The 25,710-nt window shown below is 43.8% G+C and overlaps 2 protein-coding genes and 1 long non-coding RNA gene across 10 annotated transcripts in view; 1 reads left to right on the top strand and 2 right to left on the bottom strand.

Annotated features, from left to right (window-relative positions):
* The first annotated feature begins 4,549 nt into the window (after positions 1–4,549).
* On the top strand, positions 4,550–11,339 carry LOC112231841 (clathrin light chain A). Of its 3 annotated transcripts, XM_024398636.2 has the most exons (7): positions 4,550–4,853; positions 5,934–5,971; positions 6,235–6,352; positions 6,672–6,783; positions 7,884–7,937; positions 9,293–9,328; positions 10,766–11,339. In XM_024398636.2, the coding sequence occupies exons 1-7, from the start codon at positions 4,661–4,663 to the stop codon at positions 10,935–10,937; spliced, it is 723 nt and encodes a 240-aa protein (XP_024254404.1). In that variant the 5' UTR covers positions 4,550–4,660; the 3' UTR covers positions 10,938–11,339. The 3 variants fall into 3 exon arrangements, with proteins under 3 accessions (XP_024254404.1, XP_024254405.1, XP_024254406.1); XM_024398637.2 differs by lacking the exon at positions 9,293–9,328 and having other exon boundaries at positions 4,551–4,853; XM_024398638.2 differs by lacking the exons at positions 7,884–7,937; positions 9,293–9,328 and having other exon boundaries at positions 4,555–4,853.
* Positions 11,340–11,944: 605 nt separating this feature from the next.
* LOC121841809 lies at positions 11,945–12,774 on the bottom strand. 3 transcript variants are annotated; one of them, XR_006080766.1, is made up of 3 exons: positions 12,742–12,774; positions 12,284–12,457; positions 11,945–12,010 (listed from the first exon to the last, which is right to left on the bottom strand). It is a non-coding gene; the product is annotated as an uncharacterized LOC121841809 (long non-coding RNA). The 3 variants fall into 3 exon arrangements; XR_006080764.1 differs by having other exon boundaries at positions 11,945–12,006; positions 12,280–12,457; XR_006080765.1 differs by lacking the exon at positions 11,945–12,010 and adding an exon at positions 12,071–12,120.
* A 2,665-nt stretch (positions 12,775–15,439) lies between these two features.
* LOC112231842 (bifunctional UDP-N-acetylglucosamine 2-epimerase/N-acetylmannosamine kinase) overlaps positions 15,440–25,710 on the bottom strand; it is a 29,289-nt gene continuing 19,018 nt past the window's right edge. For all 4 annotated transcript variants that reach the window (XM_042311855.1, XM_042311856.1, XM_042311854.1 and 1 more), the window contains 6 exons: positions 24,915–25,128; positions 21,801–21,930; positions 21,087–21,308; positions 18,595–18,777; positions 18,260–18,379; positions 15,440–16,887 (listed from right to left, as the gene is read on the bottom strand). In XM_042311855.1, the coding sequence (XP_042167789.1) occupies positions 16,652–16,887; positions 18,260–18,379; positions 18,595–18,777; positions 21,087–21,308; positions 21,801–21,930; positions 24,915–25,128 (1,105 nt within the window). In that variant the 3' untranslated portion in view covers positions 15,440–16,651. The remainder of the gene's footprint in view (positions 16,888–18,259; positions 18,380–18,594; positions 18,778–21,086; positions 21,309–21,800; positions 21,931–24,914; positions 25,129–25,710) is intronic.

Below are 25,710 nucleotides of genomic sequence, written 5' to 3' on the forward strand. Positions count from 1 at the left end.
GTTTATTCAAAATATGATTTATTTTGAGAAAGTGTCATTCTGTTTTATATTACTGTTTTATATCTTTACCTTTCTATAGCATTATATCATCTTAGTATGACTGTTTTTATATATCTTTAGGGATTGAAAGTAGTGTTAGGTTCAAGCTCTTTGTGTATGAGGTGTCATTATTTAGTGGACTGTAGGAATGCGTACTCTCAATAACTCATGGCCTCCTGACTGATAAGAAATCCTGTGACATGCACAAAGAAATCCTGGGTGATGGAAAAGTACTGAAGTTCATCTGTGTGGAACGGAGAGGGTGATAGCTGTGGGTGTAAGTGGACACGGCACTGTATTGAATGCATGTATTCAGCTGGACATCTCTGTTGAGTACACGTTTGAAACGTCACTTTGAGTTTGGGCTCTTTTTTTATGATAAATATGTCTATGGTATATTGAGATATTGGTCTTCTTTGGAGTTGTTGGTAAGATATCACACTTAAGGAACAGAGAGTTTTCCGTAGAGAGTGAGGTTTTCAAAAGTTTAACCAAATCTTAGATATGGCCATTTAGGGAACATCCTGTGTGTGTGTGTGTGTGTGTGTGTGTGTGTGTGTGTGTGTGTGTGTGTGTGTGTGTGTGTGTGTGTGTGTGTGTGTGTGTGTGTGTGTGTGTGTGTGAGAGAGAGAGAGAGTGACAGTTGGATACATCCTGTCAGTAACTGGTGGATAGAGCAACCGTTACTAAATCTGAGGGGATAGAGATAGTATTTAGGACTTGACAGCGTATGGTTGTGGGGTTGTAATTGTATCTCACACAGATTCCCACCGGACAAAAATATATTGTGCATATACAAAATATTCCTAAATAAATGAATGAATCAAGATATTCAGACTAGAAAATGAACACAATTAGTGAGTGATGATTGGTGCTGAAAGGATACATTAAAAAAGCGTCCCAATATAACCCACAACTTGGAATGAAAGTCGTTTTTAGAAGGAGTCACTGCTTACTGGGAATAAACTTGGGTTCCAATTTAGGAATATAATGGGAATGAGAGACATTGCCAGTTCATTGAACCTATACAGTCAGCCGTAAATAAAGGGAGGCAAGGACTGAGAGCTTTCCGGTGATATGGCTCTTCCTGCCTCCCAATCCACCGACTGGTGGGCACAAACAGTGAAGCAAGCAGAAGAGAAGTTTAAAAATGGGTATAGAGGTAGTCACACTAAGTTTCCAGAGACAGGAAATGACATCTCAGAGGATGTGTTGAAAGAAGTGAACATGTTATCACGGAGCTATAATAAGAACTACAGACAGCCTCCAAGATGGCTGAACACCAATTTGTGGGGGCTGACATCTTGCTAGGTCGGGTTTCAGGAACTCATTAGTACATGCCCACTAGCACTGGAGCCCAGCCAAGACGTGCATTCCAGGAAAAGCCAGAGCAGGCTGTAGATATTGATAAGTGGTGGAGGGGAAATCTGCAAGCATGAAGAACCACCACACAACCCTGACACAACCACTGAAAACATGAAGAAAATGTGTATGCAAATAAGTTATTCAGTACTAAGAGGACAGTGGTCTAGCTTGCTCTATATGTTTTTGTTTCTTTGTTTTTTAACCTTTATTTAACTAGGCAAGTCAGCTAAGAACAAATTCTTATTTACAACGACGACCTACCCCAGCCAAAGCCGGCTCGTTCGGCTCAGCTCACCAAAAAGAGCTGGCTCTTTTGGCTCCCAAACGGCTCTTTAAAAAAAAAAAACTATGTTTTGTATTTTTTCAAGTCAAACAGTTTACGATAGTTTGACTACGATTGGTGTTAAAATAATTCTAAACAAATTATTAAATGAAATCATATTCTGCCTGAACCACAATGAATTTAAAAATGCATTGGTTTGTTATGAAAAAGAATGCTATTAAACATTTGCATTTAAAGTCTAACTTTTTAATGTACACTGCTCAAAAAAATAAAGGGAACACTAAAATAACACATCCTAGATCTGAATGAATGAAATATTCTTATTAAATACTTTTTTCTTTACATAGTTGAATGTGCTGACATCAAAATCACACAAAAAATTATCAATGGACATCAAATTTATCAACCCATGGAGGTCTGGATTTGGAGTCACACTCAAAATTAAAGTGGAAAACCACACTACAGGCTGATCCAACTTTGATGTAATGTCCTTAAAACAAGTCAAAATGAGGCTCAGTAGTGTGTGTGGCCTCCACGTGCCTGTATGACCTCCCTACAACACCTGGGCATGCTCCTGATGAGGTGGCGGATGGTCTCCTGAGGGATCTCCTCCCAGACCTGGACTAAAGCATCCGCCAACTCCTGGACAGTCTGTGGTGCAACGTGGCGTTGGTGGATGGAGCGAGACATGATGTCCCAGATGTGCTCAATTGGATTCAGGTCTGGGGAATGGGCGGGCCAGTCCATAGCATCAATGCCTTCCTCTTGCAGGAACTGCTGACACACTCCAGCCACATGAGGTCTAGCATTGTCTTGCATTAGGAGGAACCCAGGGCCAACCGCACCAGCATATGGTCTCACAAGGGGTCTGAGGATCTCATCTCGGTACCTAATGGCAGTCAGGCTACCTCTGGCGAGCACATGGAGGGCTGTGCGGCCCCCCCAAAGAAATGCCACCCCACACCATGACTGACCCACCGCCAAACCGGTCATGCTGGAGGATGTTGCAGGCAGCGGAACGTTCTCCACGGCATCTCCAGACTCTGTCACGTCTGTCACATGTGCTCAGTGTGAACCTGCTTTCATCTGTGAAGAGCACAGGGCGCCAGTGGCGAATTTGCCAATCTTGGTGTTCTCTGGCAAATGCCAAACGTCCTGCTCGGTGTTGGGCTGTAAGCACAACCCCCACCTGTGGATGTCGGGCCCTCATACCACCCTCATGGAGTCTGTTTCTGACCGTTTGAGCAGACACATGCACATTTGTGGCCTGCTGGAGGTCATTTTGCAGGGCTCTGGCAGTGCTCCTCCTGCTCCTCATTGCACAAAGGTGGAGGTAGCGGTCCTGCTGCTGGGTTGTTGCCCTCCTACGGCCTCCTCCACATCTTCTGATGTACTGGCCTCTCTCCTGGTAGCGCCTCCATGCTCTGGACACTACACTGACAGACACAGCAAACCTTCTTGCCACAGCTCGCATTGATGTTCCATCCTGGATGAGCTGCACTACCTGAGCCACTTGTGTGGGTTGTAGACTCCGTCTCATGCTACCACTAGAGTGAAAGCACCGCCAACATTCAAAAGTGACCAAAACATCAGCCAGGAAGCATAGGAACTGAGAAGTGGTCTGTGGTCACCATCTGCAGAACCACTCCTTTATTGGGGGTGTCTTGCTAATTGCCTATAATTTCCACCTGTTGTCTATTCCATTTGCACAACAGCATGTGAAATGTATTGTCAATCAGTGTTGCTTCCTAAGTGGCCAGTTTGATTTCACAGAAGTGTGATTGACTTGGAGTTACATTGTGTTGTTTAAGTGTTCCCTTTATTTTTTTGAGCAGTGTATATAAACAAAGTTCATATAAAACTAACCATTCAAAATGAATATAATCTGAACAGCATAATATAATATTTTACCATATCAAATGAAAAATAAATAATAATGTGCAAAACTGCAGCATCCCACTTAAAACATTAAACGGGTCCCTCTTTTCTGTCACAACTCTGTCACATGTCCTGTGGTTACATTTGCTTCTCTCTGGTGGCTGGCTGTGATTCGCTTCAGGCTCTAACTACCAGCCTATCGAATCCCCGTGCTGACAAGGTAAAAACCTGCCCCTGAGCAAGGCAGGTAACTCACTGTTCCCCGGGCGCCGAAGACATGGATGTCAATTAAGGCAGCCCCACTTCTCGGTAGCTGCCCCTGAGCCTGGTCCCAGATCTGCCAACTCTATTCCTGTCTTTGTCAAGGCAAAAATCGTTGGCATGATAATGAGTGACAGAGTTGGCATAATAGCACAAACATACTGTCAGTAGTATATGATACCTGATGGTGTGGATCACTGTAACTAACTGAGAAATGCATTTGGAATGTAATACAGTATAGGCCGACAGTGGCCCATCACTGCTATAATAGAGACCAATTATCAAATATACCACTTGAGTGAAATTAGAAGTCTATCAAATTGCGTATAGATATCAGAGACATCCCATATCCCATTGACACTAAATCTTCGATTAACCGCAGGAGAGTTGAAAATTATGATTAAAGAAAAGCCAGTATTGTTCACAGTATAATTCACGTGTCTTTGCACTTAAAATATGTTTGTTTTTCTTTGAACCAATCGTTGCTTTACTCATTTTTTTAGTGCAGAAAATATGATGCACATACCCTGCATATAGATGGCTATAAATTAAATGACTAATATTCTAATTCCTAATTCTATTGTACCCTTGAGATTCAAGATTGGCAAACGCACGCTGTAGATCATGGGACCCTTACGTATCAGGTGTAATCATATTCCTTTTGTGGTTGGTGCACAGCACAGTCAATAACAATTCCTCGTTTCTGACTGGCCCTGCTAGCGTTTCCGCTTTTCATTCTCTCCTCCCTTAACCCTCGAGTTCATCCACTGATCTATTCCCGGTTAGATACTGTAACGTTATCGAGAGGTAGCCACGATCATCAAATAGCTAGATATGGACGATTTTGACATGCTCAGCGCACCACAGGCTGCGGCCGGCAATGGGACGGACGAAGACCCCGCTGCCGCATTCTTGGCCCAGCAAGAAAGCGAGATCGCGGGGATTGAGAATGACGAAGGATTCAGCATCCTGGACAGCGGAGAGGTTCCAACGTCGCTAGACAATAATCTGACAGGCGACGCAAACGGTAACTGTGTTCCCTGAACTCTTAATGTATCAAGTTACAGTAGCTAGCTCGTTCGTATAATTTTGTGGAGTCAAAGCCTAGCAAATTGGCAATTATTACCTAGCAATGTGCTAGCCAGTTACACAGTTAGCTAGCTGAAGCTAGCCATCTTACTTAGGAAACTAGCCAGCCAACGAGATAGTAAACTAAGGTAAGGTAACTTACATCGACTGTCTGCGGGGGATTTGAATGAAAGAGATCGTGAGAAAAACAAGTTACGTCAATTTAGCTGGCTGGATCCAATATTTCAGGCCATCTATTTTAAAATGTTAGGGAAACTATCTCGTAATGCGCAAGGTAACGCTAGTTACCCCATTTTGTAAGCTCGCTAACGGCGCTAGTTAGTAGCCACATTACAGGTATATATGCTAGCTAATTTACACGCAACTTTACTTATTGACATTGATGTTTTGTGAAGTGTCGTGAATCAACTAACAGAAAATATCGTGTCTTTGAATGACAGGTTAGCTAGTTATAACGTCTAATTCCTGGCTAGCTTGCTAACGTAAGCCTGTCGTTGATTGATCCCACTGCACCAACATACTGGCCACTTCATTACTGCAATTTGATATATGGCTCAATGACCATTGGACTTTCATACAAAACTGTCGCCTTCAGGAAGTGAGATTATTGAACGATTAGTTAGCTACATTGGTCCGAAACATTTTCATGTTATGCAACTCTTTAAGGAAGGGATGTAGCTAGCTAGTTACAATGACTCGCTCATCGTAAAGATAATGCCTAACCAAGCGTTTATGCACCAATGCACTAGACTAGAACAAACCTACGTGTAACGTTAGTATTTATCAAATTTACAATGACAAATAATCTGAATATGATCATTGTAAAAGCTGGCTAATTTGTGATGGGTCGTGGTGGTTTTGAAAGCAAATGCAAGCATCCTATTTGTCTTATTCCTGAATGTAAGACGCATAGACAAGTCTGAGGCACAGCCGCTCTGTCATGTTAATTGATGATGTAGGCCATTCCCTTGTCTTCGATGTGGCTTTGTTCATGATAAATGCTTAATTTATTTTGCAGATGCAGTGGATGGTGCTGTTAATGGGGACATTCATGAGGTAATTAATATCTTAAATTTTCCATTTTGTCATACAGCAGAGATTGTGATTATATTGACTCAAGGAAAACATTAGAATTACTTAACCATGCATGTTTGTTTGAACATAGCTGAATAAATACTAAATGCCATGGTTGTGTCATTATTGACCATGGTTGTGTTCAGTATGCACAAAACGGGGGGGATGCTATCGACTTGTCCAATGAGAAACGTTTTAATTTTGCTACAGTGTGCCCGGTTGAACACCACCCATGTGTTTGTTAGGAGAGCAACGGCCCGTCTGATGCATACTCAGCCATCTCCAGTGCCGACCGGCTGCAGGCTGAGCCAGAGAGCCTGCGTAAATGGAGGGAGGAGCAGAGAGAGAGGCTTGAGGTCCTAGGTAAGGATAGGCCCCTGGTATATCCTGGCTAGAGGACCATAGCAGCGTGCAGCATAACAATAGAATAGAAGGAATCCAAAGTGCTGAACACCACTTTAAAACACCACAACCATTGGAAAATGTATGTCCCTGACTTGCAATGCAAGAAAAACACTGACCACATTTTGAAACGCCACTAAAATCTGGTTAACTCACCCCTGATGTTGAAATCGCCCCTGGTTCTTAGAAGGCTTCTTTTTGTGATCTTACTTTTCAAGAGAATTGCCTGTACTGTGTGACTCATAAGACCTCCTCTTCTTCCTAACGTCCCCTTCCCCAGACGCTAACTCTCGTAAGCAGGAGTCTGAGTGGAAGGACAAAGCCAAGGTAGAGCTGGAGGAGTGGCACACTAGACAGGACGAGCAGCTGGAGAAGACTAAAGTGAACAACAGGTACAAATGCATAGAAAGAGTCTAGTCATTGTATTTCAATGTAAAAACAGCCCCAGGTTGAGCCAGGAGGACTAAAGCCCACTGGACTCCAAGGGAACCTTTTGTCCACTGACTCACTTATTCCTCTACAGGAGCCGTGGAAAGGAAACCCTGTCCATTTTGAGTATAAATAACATGCTCTCCTGCTAAAATGCCCGAGCAGAATAGTTAGTTATTGTGCTGCAATGGTTGCTATTGTCCCTCTATGTTCTCTACTACCTGTTACGTGTTTCAAAGTTCATATAGACCTAAACTAAGACGTAAGCTAGCTGTGTGCAGTCTATGGTACAACAGTGAAAAGATCAGTACAGTATGTTCCCGAAATGAATAATAATCATGTATATTCATTCACAGGTTAATTTATTTCTGATAATGACCTGGAGCGGCAATCCAAGTTATGCATGGTGTTGCTAAGAGGTGAAACTCTGTTGCAAAAATGACGAGATTCCAGAATTGACCCTTGAACTACAAGACATTTGAGCACAGAATATTCTGAAATATCTGGTTGAGATCAGGAATTATCATCTCAATTGGTGTTAATATCGAAAGGTAACAGGACAGCCCCAACAGCAAACAGAAATGTAGGATGTTTAAAACAAAAATGTGTGTATATATATATTTCAGTTTGATAAGTCTTAGGATAAGGGTCTTGGAACTCCTTGCCGTTCTTCAAGTGATCTACAGTGTCCAAGACAGTGAGAACCTAGACTTTATACTAACTTGAGCGTCTGTAACCCAAGCCTTCCCTCTGCTCTGAATAATATATCAGCCAATGTTCCAGTCTCTGTCAAATGTCTAGCTACCTCTAACCTGCCTCTGTTATGTTGTTTCTTGTCTTTGTAACTCATGTCCCAAATGGCACCCTATTCCATATGTAGTCTCCCCGTGCTCTGGTCAAAAGTAGTGCACTAGGTAGGGAATAGGGTGCCATTTTGGACGCGTATGTGAGCTCTGGGCTGGGTTTGTTCTGTCGTTTTGTTCTCCTTTTTACCGATCTCTCTCTCTCTCTCTCTCTCTTTCCTGCTTGCTGCTTTCCTCTGGGACATCCCCTGTGTCTCCAGGGTGCTGGATGAGGATTTCTACAAACAACCCTTCTCTGACCTGATTGGTTATGTGTATGTTGCTAAACTAACATTGTTTCTTTTTTTCGCGTCAATTTCCTGCCTCATCTTCCATTTTAACACACATTTTTACGTTCGGCTTCCCCCTTCAATTTTTTTGTTGACGTTATTTTTTAAAGAAGTAGACTTATTTATCTTGAGTGCGCATGACTGTTTTTGCATGTTTACGAATATAAACCCACCCGGTGTCTTTAAAAAAAAAAAAAAATGTATGCAGTGAATATTTGTAGGCTGAATGTCATTGCATCAGCCTTAATGCTCCATTGCCCAGTTTCCATATAAATTATGTTCCCATAACTGTAGTGTAGTACATCGAGTGGCCATTTTGTTTTAGTTTGGTTTTGTTGAATTCCATCATCCATGATCCATCTATATGTCCCTTCATTTTATCATGCCATTTGCAAATGTTCTGTGTTCTTAGATCCCTGTATATCTATACCTGTATTATTCATGTGTACATGGAGAACTAGAATTTGACGCTATGTAGGAAACATTGGTTAGGTGTGTCACTTGGGGATGTACTACTTTAAATGTATTGCTGAAAACCGTATAGCTGCAACCTCAGCTACCTCAGCTGCGTGTTGATGCCATGTGGTGGTAAGGCCCTGCAATAGACGAGCGTCCTGTCCAGGCAGGTGCACGCCACAGAAACAGGAGATGAGCTCCTGCTCCTATGAGCCGTTCCGGCTAGCACAATCCAAGGCTCGTAAGGAGGCGACTTAAGACAGAATCCAACAGTTGAAGCCTATTTTTCAGTAGCCTTATATAGCCCGGTGCTGTCGGCAGAGCCCTGGATGTAGACCGTCAACTGTTGTGGTGGTGTTGCTTGTACGTCTGCATTTCTAAACTGAAGGCAACCTTGGATACCACCGCTGCTTTAAACATCTGTGAATGTGATCTGTTTAGACTCTTAGTGCCTACGAGCAAGCCACTGTCTACAGTAGAATGACACGCTACTGTTGTTGCCTACCTCGCCCTCTTAGTATTGCAGCCCTTGTATCTCTCTGCCACCTTTTTAAAATAATTTGATCGCTGAAGAGCAAACATTCCCGTATAACCCGGCGTCTCCGCCACAACAAAGACCCACAGCTAGAGGCAGAGAGGGCATGTGTTGTTGCCTCACGCCAACCAACCCAATGGCACAGCAGATGAAGGCTGCAAGCTAAGCACGCTTCTTAGAGCACCAACAACAAAAAGCCAACCACTCTGAAAATGACAGATTATTATTTTTTTCTCTGGGAAAATGCATGCTGGCTTCTGTCATCTGCATAAAGCTCATTTACTTTTCATTTCTATATATCTGACTTGTGATCTGTTTCTCCTTGTTTCTTTTCCTATGCACCTTTAAGCACACACATTAACCATCCTTGCTACCGCCTAGACCAGTTAAGTAAAAAAAAAAAAAAAAGACAATATCCTAGTAGGGAGAAGTAAATTAGCCTAGAAAAATGGCAAAACGATATTCAATAGTAGTGCACAATTAGACTAGACTGTCGTCAGGGCTCTCCAACCCTAATCTAGCGCACCTGATTTTGATCCTTTGCCGGTTCATAAGGTGAATCAGGTTAGGTACAACTGGGGTTGGAGTCAACCAACAGGAGGGTAGCTCTCCAGGAACAGGATTGGAGAGCCCTGCTGTAGACGAATACGAATCCACTGCCAATTACATGTATTTTAGAAGCTGGGTGTCCCTCCTCCTGTGATGCGTTGGTCCACTGGTCCTGTGCGTATCTGTAGTTTCGTTTGTGACAGTGAATTTTCATTGGCTTCTCATCCCCATTTTGCTGTGTATTTGTGTTCCAGTTTATAGAGGGCTTCTTTTCAGTTAACTCCTTGGCAGTGGAAGTGGGTGGGATTGGGTTTTGCTATGCCCTCTGGCTTGCATTTCAGAATGTCTTGTGATTGTGGCACGATACCATTTTTAATTTGTTTCATTTCAGGTATTATGTATTGTACGCCTTCTAGTGGAATTAGTTTCCCTTTTTGGGTTTGATTATTGGGAGTAAAGATAAGTTATCAGTGAAGATTGTGACATGTATTTGCTGCAATGCAAATGACCTGCTTTCCAACCACAGCAAAAATGCAAATGCATGGCAAAGTCTCAGGTTTGGGTTGTTAAAAAAACGAACTTTGCCACGAAGCGCTCTCATCAAGTACAAGTATAAAGCAAAACGTATTCCTAACGCTGTACTTGGGATCTTGAGAGAATATTTGAACGTAACCAAAAGGCAAGTTAGGGGCGTCGCCCCGCCCAGTTCTGTGACGAACTGCATTTTTAACCAACCAAACTGCGTTTTTATAGCCGTTCCAAAAACCCCTTGGTTAGACTGCCAGGGAAAAGCAGGTGACTAACTAGCTGTATGACTGGGGGTTATAGGGAGCATGCTATGTGCTCTTATCCAACTCTGTTCTCTTCATCTGTTTTTGATGTGGCCACCCGGAGAATGTTTCTTTTTGGATGTACTGTAATGTAGTTGGGCCTCTGCTGCTGTCTACTCGACACTTCCCCCTCAAGCAAAGGTTTAGATTCAGACCTCACTAAAACGGTGAAAAAGCCATGCTAAAATGGCACCATTTTGATAATGAATCCTTAAAAAAAAAAAAAAAATTGGCAACTCACTAAATTGTCATGCTGAAGGGATCTGAACTACCTGCATGTATTTCTATGGGGATTCCCCATGTCTATCCCTGAAGTGTTGCAGAGGAGGTGGTGTGTTAGCAGGAAGCAGTAAGGCCCTCTGTAAAGCTCTGCTGATCTCTGGGGCCCAGGCCTGCTCCCTCCCTCTCTAAAGCTCTGTTCCCCTCCTGTGTTGCCTTTGCAGAGCGGCCGAGGAGGCCATGCTGTCGGACATGGACGAGAACAACCCGGGCACCGAGTGGGAGCGCGTGGCGCGCCTCTGCGACTTCAACCCAAAGTCCAGCAAGCAGGCCAAAGACGTGTCCCGCATGCGCTCTGTCCTCATCTCCCTCAAGCAGGCCCCTCTGGTCCGCTAACCCCAACCCTCTTCTCTCTCTGTTAGACGTCTCAATTCAGTCCCTAACCCCTCCCCCTCGGCACTAACCATTCAGTGTTTGAATATCTGAAGGCTCTGAATACGTACTGTATAAGCAGTGTAGTGGTGGAGCTTCTTACAATCCACCATGTTGCTTTCACCTTACAGATCTGTTAACATTGAGGGGAAGGGAGTGAATTGAGACGGCTGTATCTCTACCCTTTGCTAACCCTCTCTGGACCCAGATTGCAACCAAACTCTCATAGGGAAATGTATCATCCCACCTACCTGACCTGGGGTCGTTCCCAGCCAACCCACCTACCTGACCTGGGGTCGTTCCCAGCTAAACCGACTACCTGACCTGGGGTCGTTCCCAGCCAACCTGACTACCTGGGGTAATTTCCCACTTACCCAACCCACCTACCTGACCTGGGGTCATTTCCCACTTACCCAACCCACCTACCTGACCTGGGGTCATTTTCCACCCACCTACCTACCTGGCCTGGGGTCATTTTCCACCCACCTACCTACCTACCTGGCCTGGGGTCATTTTCCACCCACCCACCTACCTACCTGGCCTGGGGTCATTTTCCACCCACCCACCTACCTACCTGGCCTGGGGTCATTTTCCACCCACCTACCTACCTGGCCTGGGGTCATTTTCCACCCACCCACCTACCTACCTGGCCTGGGGTCATTTTCCACCCACCCACCTACCTACCTGGCCTGGGGTCATTTTCCACCCACCCACCTACCTACCTGGCCTGGGGTCATTTTCCACCCACCCACCTACCTACCTGGCCTGGGGTCATTTTCCACCCACCCACCTACCTACCTGGCCTGGGGTCATTTTCCACCCACCCACCTACCTGGCCTGGGGTCATTTTCCACCCACCTACCTACCTGGCCTGGGGTCATTTTCCACCCACCCACCTACCTACCTACCTGGCCTGACCTGGGGTCATTTTCCACCCCACCCACCTACCTGACCTGGGGTCATTTCCCACTGACCTGGGGTCATTTTCCACCCACCTACCTACCTGGCCTGGGGTCATTTTCCACCCACCTACCTACCTACCTGGCCTGGGGTCATTTTCCACCCACCTACCTACCTGGCCTGGGGTCATTTTCCACCCACCCACCTACCTACCTGGCCTGGGGTCATTTTCCACCCACCTACCTACCTGGCCTGGGGTCATTTTCCACCCACCCACCTACCTACCTGGCCTGGGGTCATTTTCCACCCACCCACCTACCTACCTGGCCTGGGGTCATTTTCCACCCACCCACCTACCTGGCCTGGGGTCATTTTCCTGGCCTGGGGTCATTTTCCACCCACCTACCTACCTGGCCTGGGGTCATTTTCCACCCACCTACCTACCTGGCCTGGGGTCATTTTCCACCCACCCACCTACCTACCTGGCCTGGGGTCATTTTCCACCCACCCACCTACCTACCTGGCCTGGGGTCATTTTCCACCCACCCACCTACCTACCTGGCCTGGGGTCATTTTCCACCCACCTACCTACCTGGCCTGGGGTCATTTTCCACCCACCCACCTACCTACCTGGCCTGGGGTCATTTTCCACCCACCTACCTACCTGGCCTGGGGTCATTTTCCACCCACCCACCTACCTACCTGGCCTGGGGTCATTTTCCACCCACCCACCTACCTACCTGGCCTGGGGTCATTTTCCTACCTACCTGGCCTGGGGTCATTTTCCACCCACCCACCTACCTACCTGGCCTGGGGTCATTTTCCACCCACCCACCTACCTACCTGGCCTGGGGTCATTTTCCCCCACCCACCTACCTACCTGGCCTGGGGTCATTTTCCACCCACCCACCTACCTACCTGGCCTGGGGTCATTTTCCACCCACCCACCTACCTACCTGGCCTGGGGTCATTTTCCACCCACCCACCTACCTACCTGGCCTGGGGTCATTTTCCACCCACCTACCTACCTGGCCTGGGGTCATTTTCCACCCACCTACCTACCTGGCCTGGGGTCATTTTCCACCCACCTACCTGGCCTGGGGTCATTTTCCACCCACCCACCTACCTACCTGGCCTGGGGTCATTTTCCACCCACCCACCTACCTGGCCTGGGGTCATTTTCCACCCACCTAACTGACCTGGGGTTCATTTCCCACCTACCTGACCTGGGGTCGTTGTTGTACATGGATTGATGATATTCCTCTCTTCCATCTTCCTTTCCATCATTAAAGAACAAAATAAGTATACTTATTTTTTGTTTCTATTCTTTTAAGGACCAAACTCAAGTGTGTTGTTGGAAACCATTTTAGAACCAGCTTGTGGCATTTATTGTGACTATTTCAATCTATGCATTTTTTTCTCATTTGAACCGTGAATCAAGCACCGGTAAATATGTGATCTCTGTGTGTGTGTAAGCATCAAGGTTGGGGTCAATTCCATTTGAAATTCCAGTTAATTCAGAAAGTACACATCAAATTTTTGATAGTTGAAAAGCATTGAAGAGAATTGGAATTTCAGTGTACTTCCTGAATTGAAATGGAATTGAAATGGAATTGCCCCCAACACTGGTAAACATCATGTGGTGTACATATACAGGCAATATACAAAACGTTAATGTCATAAACAGAGTAGAATTGTGGTTTAAAGATTAACTGTAGCACCAAGTGTTGCTTTTAATGTTCACTGTCCATCGATTTCAATATCAGTAAAACATGAATTCAACTTTTGTCGTCAGGATCGTTATTGAAGTGTCCGTGACATTCAAATTATGGTTGCACCTTATTGGTGGAAGTAAAATTTCAGGTGAGACAAAACATTTTATACTGCATTTTCAATGAAATTGTTTAGTGCCCCTAGTGGTGGAGGGCCTAATGCTGTTTGACCTTCGGTTCAAGTGAGGGGGTTAACTCCTGTTAATCTGTCCTCGGTAAGCAGACCGCCTGCTTTTGGGAAGACTCCATCATTAGGGCGAAGACCATCAACATATGCAGTATCGCAAATGTTTTTGTTTTTTAAAACCTTTAACTAGACACGTCAGTCAACAAATTCTTATTTACAATGACTGCCTTGGAACAGTGGATTTAACTGCCTTGTTCAGGGGCAGAACGACAGATTTTTACCTTGTCAGCTTGGGGATTCGATCTAGCAATCTTTGTCACTGGCCCAACACTAACCACTAGGTTTACTGCCAACCAGTCAAAACGTGACATCTGAGCTTGAATCTGTTAAACAAATTAATGGCTTCATTAGTTATGTTCATATTTTGTGTAGCAACAAGCTATTGTGGATTTTATAAATGCAACCTAATTTGGGACGTCTATCAGGAGTATTCAACTTTTTAAAGCCAACTTCTGCTTGATATGAAAATGTGGTCGGAGGGTGTGAAACAATGGCAGAGGCTAAATTGAGCTCCATACGCATTGACGAGCGTTGCAAAATAAATGTAGAAATCTGTTATTCAATTATTGCGCCAACGAGCATCTGCGTTGCCAAAATAGAAATCAGTTCTATTTGACGCAGATTGCGCTGCAAGTCCTGCCTCTCCCATCTCAATGGTTTATAGAACCAGGTACCCACTGAAAGACTAACTTGGTCAGTGGCGGTAATGCACCTAATTTATGAAAGTTGCCAATCGCAATATAATGTCAAGCGAAGAAAGGTGACTAGAAACGATTCGGTTGACCGTTTTATGTATAGATTTTGGTTGAGTAGAGGACCGTGTGCATTTCAGGTAAAATAACAACTTCATGTTTATATCCCAGGACAAATTGGCAAGCTAACTAGCCATAAATGTTTAATGCTTTTTGACCTGTCCCCAAATTAATATAATTGGTTGAGTTTGTTTTGATATTTTAACCTGTGTGTCGTGATCACGTTTGGCGTAGGGGGACAAAATACATTTATGCACGACGGGGCACGCACGCAGACGGTTTGGGTTCCTTGTTACAACAAAGGCATACATATTGTAAATAAGGTGGGTTTTTTTTCTTTACCAAGTAGATACCTGGTCATTTCTGTACAATAAACGAGTAACTTGTGAACCTGATGTGATTCTAGAAAATCACGACTACTGTGACCAAACAACTGGTGGCAGATCCTGTTTGCCAACTGGAGCTGAAGTGCATGGGAAGAAATCAGTCATTCTGGTTTGCGGAGTCTCAATCACACCATCACCTGATTGTAGGCACTATGTACGAGGTTCTCTGTAGCACAGTTGGTTGGTGGAACTTGGGAACACCCATATGTAATTATACATGTCAATCGTTGACAAGAGGTGTGTATGACATGGGAATGTGTTGAATTAGTGTACAGTGTTTATTTTTGTACACAGCCATATTGGGTTGAAGACTTTTTCCCCTCAGGGACATTAAAGTTAAATCCTATGATCACACAAACAGGCTGGCATTCCACCAAGCCCTGGGGTGTGTTTACAATGTGGCCTAGTTCAGCCACACCTAAAAACGATGAATAGCATCAAATGAATCATCTATTATTCCACCCCAAACCATTTTCTAGTGTGTTTAATGTAAAAATGACCATTGCAATTGATAGGTCACAAAAGTACAATCAAAAACTTTATCCGTGACATGATCAAAAACAGGAATACACTAAACGGGATTATCACATGGTTGATTTGCATACCGTAATCTCTTGAAATATGACAGGCATAAAAAAGGTGTGCATAAAACAAAAGAATGATAACGAAGACATGATCTGGCAGCACAGTCAAGACAACTATGCCGTACATGGCCTTGGCGCTACATTTGAGGGTAGGTAGTCATGGTGGTCCTAGAGAGGGTAGGCCTTGGGTTAGTCATGCAGGGTTGCAGAACTGGTTCAAAATAAGATTGGCGGCGCAAAGATCTTACAGCTCGGTAAGATAAAATACATATATTGTTAATGCTTCATAGCGTGGCTTAAAAAAAAAATCTTGTACGTTTAGAATTAAGAAGTAACAAAAAAAACATGGAATTACGAGGGTCAAAATATGGCCATGTAGTACAAGCATAATTGAATGCGAATGATCATTTGGTCACATCTTTTGTCTGGACACACCCAGCCCTTCACTGGTACGGTGGCTGTACTTATGACTGTATCGGCTGTTATATGTATTCAGACACACCCTATTTCAGTACTGTAGTTAACAGTACTACTATTTCAGCACTCATTTATAGTACTACCATTTAAGTACTGTATTAGGCATTTCATCCGCTGTAGAAATGATATTATGTTGACAGTTAGTATCACTGAAGAAATCTTTGGAAAATACACAACTTGTCATTGTCTAACTGAAATAAATTATCGCCAATGGTTCGTCCAATAGAAGGTGCGATAGCTTGAAGAGCATGTCAGATTGTCCCATCTGGGACAGTAGTATTGATGTCGGTCCTATTGGGCGGCTCTATCTGTAGATCCTACCTTCTATCTTAGCCATTTCTATTTGCTAATAGCAAGTTCATCTTTCTACACCAGGGAACTGCAAGATATGGCCCTCCTTTGGGGACCAATGAAATGAAAACTAGAACTTGGCAACTGACCAACGTTCTTAATAGATGTGTCTGGTTGTGTAGTCCAGCACCGTAATGTTGTTAATAGATGCGCCTGGTTGTGTAGTCCTGCACCGTAATGTTGTTAATAGATGCGCCTGGTTGTGTAGTCCAGCACCGTAATGTTGTTAATAGATGCGCCTGGTTGTGTAGTCCAGCACCATAATGTTGTTAATAGATGCGCCTGGTTGTGTAGTCCAGCACCATGCTAGCGGCCCCCAGCAGGGCGGGCTCTTCGAGGTCGGATGTCAGGACCTGGATGCTCTGGGCGGAGGTGAGGGCTCTCTGACCTATGACCTGCTGGACAGGAGCCTGGTAGTGGGCGGCCAGCACCCCCGACAGGATGACCAGGGAGGGGTTGACCATGTGGAGGATGTTGATGATGCCCACTCCAAGGGCCATGCCAGCTGAGGAGGAAATGGGGAAAGGGGTTAGCTATAAAATACAGGATGGCTTTCATAGAGAGATGGCACAATGATTCGAACTGGGTCTAAACTATGAACTCAATGTCACATTTGATACCTTGTTGTGTCACGCATCATAATTCAGCTAGTAAATTAAAACGATGGTGGGAGGAAAGTGGTTTATCAAATGTATTTGACCAGGTCAGTCATTGAGGAAACATAAAATGGACAATACCTAGAGAGTCTACACCCCCTTGAACTCTTCACATTTTGTTGCGTGGCAAAGTGGGATTGAAATGGATTGAATTGTAATTTCTGGTCATTGATCTATAGAAAATACTCCAATGTCAAAGTGAAAAAAAAAAAAAAAAAAAGTCTACACATTTTTACAAATGAATAACAATTTAAATAACTAAAAGTAATTGCACAAGTATTCACTCCCTTTGTTTAGGCAAGCCTAAATGAGTTCAGAAGTTATATGGACTCACAGTGTGACATAATAGGGCTTGACATGATTTCTGGATGACTACCTCTCTCCCCCGTACATACAACATCTAAGGTCCTTCAGTCAACAAGGTACTAAAGTAATATTGCAACAAACAAAAAAAATAAATGCAAAGCTTTATATGTTTGGGGCAAATCCAACAACACGTCACTGAGTAACCGCCTCCTTATTCTCAAGCATGGTGGTGGCTGCATCATGGTATGGGTATGCTGGACATCGGCAAATACTCGGGAGTTTTTCAGGGTGAAAAGAAATAGGATGGAGATAGGCGCAGCCAACATTCTAGAGGAAAACCTGATTCAGTGTGCTTTACATTAGACACTGGGAGAGGAATTCACCTTTCAGCAGGACAATGACCTACAATGGGGTTGCTTACAGTGAACGCTCCTGAGTGGCCAAGTTGCAATTGACTTAAAAATCTGTTTGAAAATCTATAGCAAGACTTAAATGGCTGTCTAACGATGATCCCAAAAAACCTTGGCAGAGCTTGAAGAATTCTGAAAAATATAAGATGGCCAAATATTGCACAATCCAGGTGTGCAAAGCTCTTAGGAGACTTACCCAAGTACACTCACAGCTGTAATCTGTAATCACAGCCAAAAGTGTCCCTAACATGTATTGACTACTTCTAATCCAGGTATATTAGTGTTTTATGTTTCATTCATCTTTTTTTTAGGATATCATTTTTCCACTAAGAGTATTTTTTGTAGATCATTGACAACATAAAATGTAATACCACTTTGTAACAATAAAATGTGAATAAATCCAAGGGGGGTGTAGACTTTCTATGGGCAAGGTATTACTTTAACTTATGAAGGAGTAGGTCTGATTTAAGGTGATGTTCAACCAACATAAAGAGTGTGGACCCACCTGTTCTGAGGACGGCTTCAGCCTTGTGGTTGCCCAGGCGGGCTGCGTTGATGAGGTGGATGGCGCTGACGGACTCCGCCTTCTTCAGATCCACCATCCCTTCCACCTCCAGCAGTTCCTCTGGAAAACCAGACATGGGCCAGGGGTCAAATCAACATCCTTTTTCACAAGACATGTTGCTTTAAGCTTTGCTTCCTTCCCTGGTGAGGACTGACACCCAATGTGTTCCAATGAGCAAGTGCCTGGTTCAATGCATTATAACCACCATGCAATGTGCCTCTTGGTTTTAAGTAAAGGATTAGAAAACAATCTAATTAAGAAGTGTTTTAACTAACCGTCATGGAGCCTCTTGGCTTCTTTCTGCAGGGCCATGCCTGACGCGTAGGCCTCGATGCAGCCACGGCTGCCACACATGCACTCCGGCCCGTCCAGAGACACCATAATGTGGCCAAGCTCAGCCGCGCAGAACGTACTGCCGTGGATCAGCTCGTTGTGCTGGATGATGCCCCCGCCGATGCCTGTTCACAAAACAAACAGAATGGTTAGTGGTGCCACCGCCGATGTCGGTGTGGCTTCCCGATCAGCACAACTACCTTATTGGTTTGGGGTCCTTTGTTAGCAAGGTTAAGTCACCCCTATAGTGACAAATGTTGTTTTGATAGCTACGTATGATGCGTGGCAGATGGAGTCCACATCACGAGGCGATGGGCTCTCTCTGCTGGACGTGCCAGGTCTCGGCGGGCTCTCCGGCCTGGACTAATTGGGGCTGATTGTGGTTGGTGGGTAATCAAGCGCTGATTTCTCACCAGCTGTACGAGTCCCATGAGGCAGCACACAAGGGAAGGGAAGGGACTGGGGAAAGGGAAGGGGGACTGGGGAAAGGGAAAGGGGGGACTGGGGAAAGGGAAGGGTTCAGTTTTTGTGCCCGACAGGCAAGACCCGGAGCCCAGAATACGGTATCCCGGAGAGGGTCTCATAGGGGGAGACCTATCCCTTTCTTTGATTTATTATTGAAATAAACACCCTTGAAACCGAGCTAATCCTACTCTGTCCGTGTCTGATCTGGGTAAACGTCTTGACCAAACCCATTGGTCTGCCACAGTATCTACGCTGGCATGAACGAGCAAGCCTTATGTTGTGACTCACAGAAACTAACATGTGGTGCATTTTGTTGTGCACCAGCATGATGATGGCTAACATTAGCTAGCTGAGCAAGCTAATGTTATGTTCTTTTCCTTGAGCAATGACAAACCGGGGCGTAGGTTTAACATTTTATAATTAGATACTTCAGCTAGCAATACAATGGTAGTGCAACGTAGCAATCAAAACAACTTAATTTGTCATTATGGGCGACGGAATTTTGCTAAGAACGGATCCTGTGCAAAGCAGGAAGAGCCATGCTCATTGGGTCGCTACACATAACGGTTAAGTCCAGCGACATATTTAGAGAGAGTGCGGTCAGATTTTTAGAACGGATGCCACGTTGTCTTCATTCTCTACATCTTGGAGATGTAACACGAGAGCTCCTACGACAATTCCCTCTATGAAATGACCAGCTGTAAACATGCGAAACTGAGGGAATTGACGTTTTTATTGATTAACGTGTGTATCCAAGTCTGTCATGTGTTGTGGTGTCAACAAATTGCATCAGCTTTCACTGGACATATTCATTAGTTTTCCATTCCTACCAGAAATAAACAGCACGGAAGCGTCAATTATAACCTAGCAGCGGCTATGGAGGAGAAAGTGGTGCTCTCATCCGCTTCCCCTCTAGCAATCCTGTGATCTCCTCCTGTCCACCCAACACATGCCAAAGCCATCTGTTTTTCTACAGAGAACCATTAACCTCAAATAAAATTTAAAAAAGTATCTTCCACTTCTTTATATACTATTCTTATGCGTATAACAATGTTCAAAGTTTACCCAGAATCCAACATCTTTTTGGCATGTATATGTAACCGGTGTGAAATGGCTAGCTAGTTAGCGGGGTGTGCGCTAATAGTGTTTCAATCAGTGATGTCACTTTGCTCTGAGACCTTGAAGTAGTTGTTTCCCTTGCTCTGCAAGGGCCGCGGCTTTTGTTGAGCGATAGGTAACGATGCTTCTTGGGAGGCAGTTGTGTGCATAGGGTCCCTGGTTCGAGGCCAGGTAGGGACGAGGAAAGGGAAAATATAGCCTATTGATAAAATAACCAGGTGTCTCAACTTTAAGCTTTAATTAAGTGGTCATTAACCTATGATTTACACATCAGCACTGCCTTAAGAGATTATATACAAGCATGTGCTTTCATCTTTGCAATCGTTTCCAATGCCTCATGACATGTAGATTAAAATGTCATTGTCCTTTGGAAAAGTTTTTAAGTGAACCAATTAGACATCTTAATAGTATCAGTAGCATTGTCAAAACATGGTTACGGTGAGGTCTTTTCTTTTAGTCTCTCACTTTTGTAAAACTCAATGGTTTGCAAATGCCTCAACAACAGTCCCTCATTCAATAGGGGTAGCCGTGGAGGACCGTTTCAGGACACAAATCCAATTTCTCAATACCTATTCAATACACGCAAAATCAAAAAAGCTGACATCTGATTGCCTCATTTCGATTGGCCTGTTATGCACTCGATCCACCCATACTGTCATTGTTTACTATCCAGCTCATCTCATGCCATTATGGGTGTGGAATGCATTCTCAACCTTTACTTACCATAACCTTTTAACTTTTTTTAAATTTATTTTTTTACAATGACAGTCATGTATATTTCATAGAAATACAATAAACAGATACTTAATGACCAGAGTGAATCATTCTAATTCTATGGTGGCAATATTACCTGTTCCAGTGATGATGGTGACAAAGTTCTCCACTCCTTTACCGTGGCCAAACTTCTTCTCTGCCAGGGCGGCACAGTTGCCGTCGTTATCGACCCAGACGGGCAGGTGGAGGGCGTCAGAGATGGGGGTGCGGATGTCGATGGAGCTCCACTCCTGGATCAGCTTGGTGGAGTGGAGGATCACACCCTCCTGGGGGTTCACTCTGCCTCCTGTCGACACACCTGAGGGGGGGAGGGGGGGCGATTGCAAGAGAATCAGATCCTGTCAAACTAGGGGTATTTTCCTACTAGCTACTGACCACTTCTTTATTGAGGAAAAATGTACTTACTAAGACCGTGATACGTGGTTGTCTCACCTAGCTACCATAAGATGAATGCATTAAGTCGCTCTGGATAAGATTGTCTGTCTGCGAAATTACTAAAACGTTAAAATTATTATATAGTGAGAACTAGGGTCTATGCAGACTTTGAAGCGTATTTATTGTCGTTGAGCACAAATAATTGGGGCAAGAGGATTGTGACGTTTACGCATTTATAAACATTTAATAAAGTTCAGTTATTTGACACATGCTCAAGTACAATGAAATGGTTCAATTGCAAGCCCCACCCAACAATGTGCTTCTTGACAGATTCACATAAGCAAATGTTGCCATATTCAAAGTGCAAATCAAAACATAAAAAGGGACATTTCATGAAGGAGAGAAAGCCACATACCCACTCCCAGAATCCGGCAGTTGAGATGGACAGCATCAATGACTGCCTCCATACACATCTTCAGTATCAGCTCCATCCTCGTCTCGTAGGTTTTGGGGTTCGCCTGGGTGTACTTCTTCACTATCTTACCCTACAATTAAAAATACGTATAAAAATCAGACCAATACAATAATATTTCAAATAAAATGTTCTTTAAATATTAAATGTTATTTAATTGTTGCCCATATATAAAATAAAGTATTTGCCATTTAGGAGACGATTTTATCCGAAGCGACTTAGTCACCCTTGTATGCATCACTATTGGTGGCCCCAGCAGAGCTCGAACCCACAACCATACAAGTGCCTTGCTCTACCAACTGAGCCACAGAGAACCACAAAGTTTTAAAATGGTTGCCCACAAATATAATTCATGCAAATCAATCCACTTGTTCCAACACAATCAACCCATAAGTACATTTGGTACATTATTTGATAAGGAAGGCCACACAAGCAGTGTGGTTGACAAGTCAGTGCTTGTCTGTAGTCAGCGATTTAATTAAATATCAGCGTCTCAGAAGAATGCTATAACTGACAGCCGCTTTCATCTGAGCCGGCAGATGCTCATGGTGGTTCTCACGTAAAGTCAAATCCTAAATCAAAATGGGGCCTAATCGGGGCCTAATAGAAAAAGTGTGTGTTTAAGATGACTTCCGTTAGGCTAAAGAATGGTCGGTTGACGGTTGACATTCTAATCTCCGACTTCAGAACTAATGGTTAGAAGGTGACTTCTCACTGTTGACGTTTGTGTTCATCTCCAACTTACTCACTGACAAAAATACGTTTTAGACAATACGCATGCCTGTGACAAATAATAAATTACATTACTTTAAGCGCTTTTCGTCACCTGAAAGCACTTCAAAAAATAAACAAGCAATACATCATGAGTAGCCTAGCTGTAGTTAGGTCAACCAATAGGAGGTCAACCAATAGGAGGCCAAGTCTTTGAGTTCATGCATCCTCCAAAGATGGAGAGGGACAGACAGTTCATGGCTTGATCAGAGGAAGGTTGGTCAGGCTAAAAAAGGCTAGAAATGGTACAGGCCTCAGGCTTATTCCATGAGAAGTGCAACGTCACAAAATATGCGTAGGTCTAGAACAGATTGTACATCACGCCACCTTGGTATGGTACAGTTGAAGTCGAAAGTTTACATACACCTTAGCCAAATACATTTAAACTCAAGTTTCTCACAATTCCTGACATTTAATCCTGGTAAACATTCCCGGTCTTAGGATCACCACTTTATTTTAAGACTGTGAAATGTCAGAATAATAGTAAAGAGAATGATTTATTTCAGCTTTTACTTCTTTCATCACATTCCCAGTGGTTCAGACGTTTACATACACTCAATTAGTATTTGGTAGCACTGGCTTAAACAATTTAAACTTGAGTCAAACGTTTCGGGTAGCCTTCTACAAGCTTCCCACAATAAGTTGGGAGCATTTTGGCCCATTCTTCCTAACAGAGCTGGAGTAAGTGAGTCAGGTTTCTATGCCTCCTTGCTCACACACGTCTTTTCAGTTCTGCCCACAATTTTCTATAGGTTTCTATAGGTTTTCTACAGGGCTTTGTGATGGCCACTCCAATACCTTGACTTTGTTGTCCTTAAGCCATTTTGCCACAACTTTGGAAGTATGCTTGGGGTCATTCTTTATTTGGAAGACCCATTTGCGACCAAGCTTTAACTTCCTGACTGATGTCTTAATATGTTGCTTTAATATATCCACATAATTTCCCTTCCTCATGATTCCATCGATTTTGTGAAGTTCACCAGTCCCTCCTGCAGCAAAGCACCCCCACAACATGATGCTGCCACCCCTATGCTTCTCAGTTGGGATGGTGTACTTTGGCTTGCAAGCATTCCCCTTTTGCCTCCAAACATAACAATGGTCATTATGGCCAAACATTTCTGTTTTTGTTTCATCAGACCAGAGAACATTTCTCCAAAAAATACGATCTTTGTCCCCATGTGCAGTTGCAAACCGTAGTCTGGCTTTTTTATTGCGATTTTGGAGTAATGGCTTCTTCTTTGCTGAGCGGCCTTTCAGGTTATGGATATAGATACTTTGTACCGGTTTCCTCCAGAATCTTCACAAGGTCCTTTGCTGTTGTTCTGGGATTGATTTGCACTTTTCACACCAAAGTACGTTAATCTCTAGGAGACAGAACACATTGCCTTCCTGAGCGGTATGACGGCTACGTGGTCCCATGGTGTTTATACTTGTGTACTATTGTTTGTACAGATGAATGTGGTATCTTTAGGCATTTGGAAATTGCTCCCAAGGACGAACCAGACTTGTGGAGGTCTACAATTTTTTTTCTGAGGTCTTGGCGGATTTATTTGGATTTTCCCATGATGTCAAGCAAAGAGGCACTGAGTTTGAAGGTAGGCCTTGAAATACATCCACAGGTACACCTCCAATTGACTCAAATGATGTCAATTAGCCTATCAGAAGCTTCTACAGCCATGACATTTTCTGGAATTTCCAAAGCTGTTTAAAGGCACAGTCAACTTAGTGTATGTAAACATCTGACCCACTGGAATTGTGATACAGTGGCTTAAGTGAAATAATCAGTCTGTAAACAATTGTTGGAAAAATGACTTGTGTCATGCACAAAGTAATGTCCTAATCGACTTGCCAAAACTATAGTTTGTTAACAAGAAATTTGTGGAGTGGTTGAAAAACGAGTTTTAATGACTCCAACCTTAGTGCATGTAAACTTCTGACTTCAACTGTACATCATCTTTTTATCTGCAACTTTTCTAGTTCCATCTTTGGTGGTTATGGGTATCCATCCATATCCATCACAAACCTGAACTAGTTGGGTGTAGAGGGATAATGAACACACATGGATGGTTAGATAGAAATCTTGGAAGCACACGGCAGTGTGAGAAGATGGATAGTGTAATGTACTGTATGTTCATTTTGCTGATGGACAACCAGGAAGATGATTTATGGTTTTAACCAATCACGACTAATAAGATAATAATAAATAATAATATCATTGAACATGCGGCGTAACCCTCAACTCACGCACCCCCCTCTCCAACCCCCCCCTCACCCCTACCACCGTACCCTCATGCTGACGATGGCCACGCGGAGGTTGGTCCCCCCCAGGTCGACGGCTAGGGCGCTCTGAGTCTCCAGGATGTGGTCGATGTCCTGGGAGATGTCCCACTCCTTGACGGGGGGGAAGCAGAAGGTCTTCTGCAGCGGCTCATCAAGGTCGATGGTCTGCAGGAACTTCAGGATGCGAGGCACCGCGTTCCCGTCGCCGTAGATCTTCGAGCTGAGGGGGGGTCACACAGGATGAAGAAGAGGGCGGGGGGGATGGGGGAATCACACAAGATGAAGAGGGAAATTTTGGTAAGATTTCCGTTCTATGAAAAATTGCAATTTGATGGTTACTATGAAAATAGAGGATTTTAGCTTGTAGACCAAATCTCAGTTATAACAAACACTGAAAGAGCCAATGCTGCCGCGAATAAATATGTTATGTTTTTTATTTAAAAAAAAGGTATAAGTAGATGACTTAAAGGGTGACTGCACTGATTTGGCCTCGTTTTGATGATTGCTTATTAAGAAATGCTAGCGGCCATGACTGAAGCCAAATGAGTTGTGGTTTGATGCGGGTGTGTAATGTTTTCATATTATAAACTGGTTGGTTCAAGCCTCGAATTGGCTGACAGCTGTGGTATAAGATCATATACCACGGGTATGACAAAACATGGATTTTTACTGCTCTAATTATGTTGGTAACCAGTTTATAATAGCAATAAGGCACCTCATGGGTTTGTGGTATATGGCCAATATACCACGGCTAAGGGCTGTATCCAGGCACTCGGCGTTGCGTCATGCTTAAGAACAGCCT

Source organism: Oncorhynchus tshawytscha, linkage group LG34 (genome assembly GCF_018296145.1).
Source record: "Oncorhynchus tshawytscha isolate Ot180627B linkage group LG34, Otsh_v2.0, whole genome shotgun sequence".
Taxonomy (NCBI): Eukaryota; Metazoa; Chordata; class Actinopteri; order Salmoniformes; family Salmonidae; genus Oncorhynchus; species Oncorhynchus tshawytscha.

Bases quoted from the DNA above. Each gene is read 5' to 3' on its own strand.
- LOC112231841 (XM_024398636.2), top strand. From the start codon at position 4,661: ATGGACGATTTTGACATGCTCAGCGCACCACAGGCTGCGGCCGGCAAT. The intron at 6,784-7,883 runs GTACAAATGCAT...CTGTGTCTCCAG, and splicing joins AAGACTAAAGTGAACAACAG to GGTGCTGGATGAGGATTTCT. The intron at 7,938-9,292 runs GTATGTTGCTAA...TGCACCTTTAAG, and splicing joins TCTGACCTGATTGGTTATGT to CACACACATTAACCATCCTT.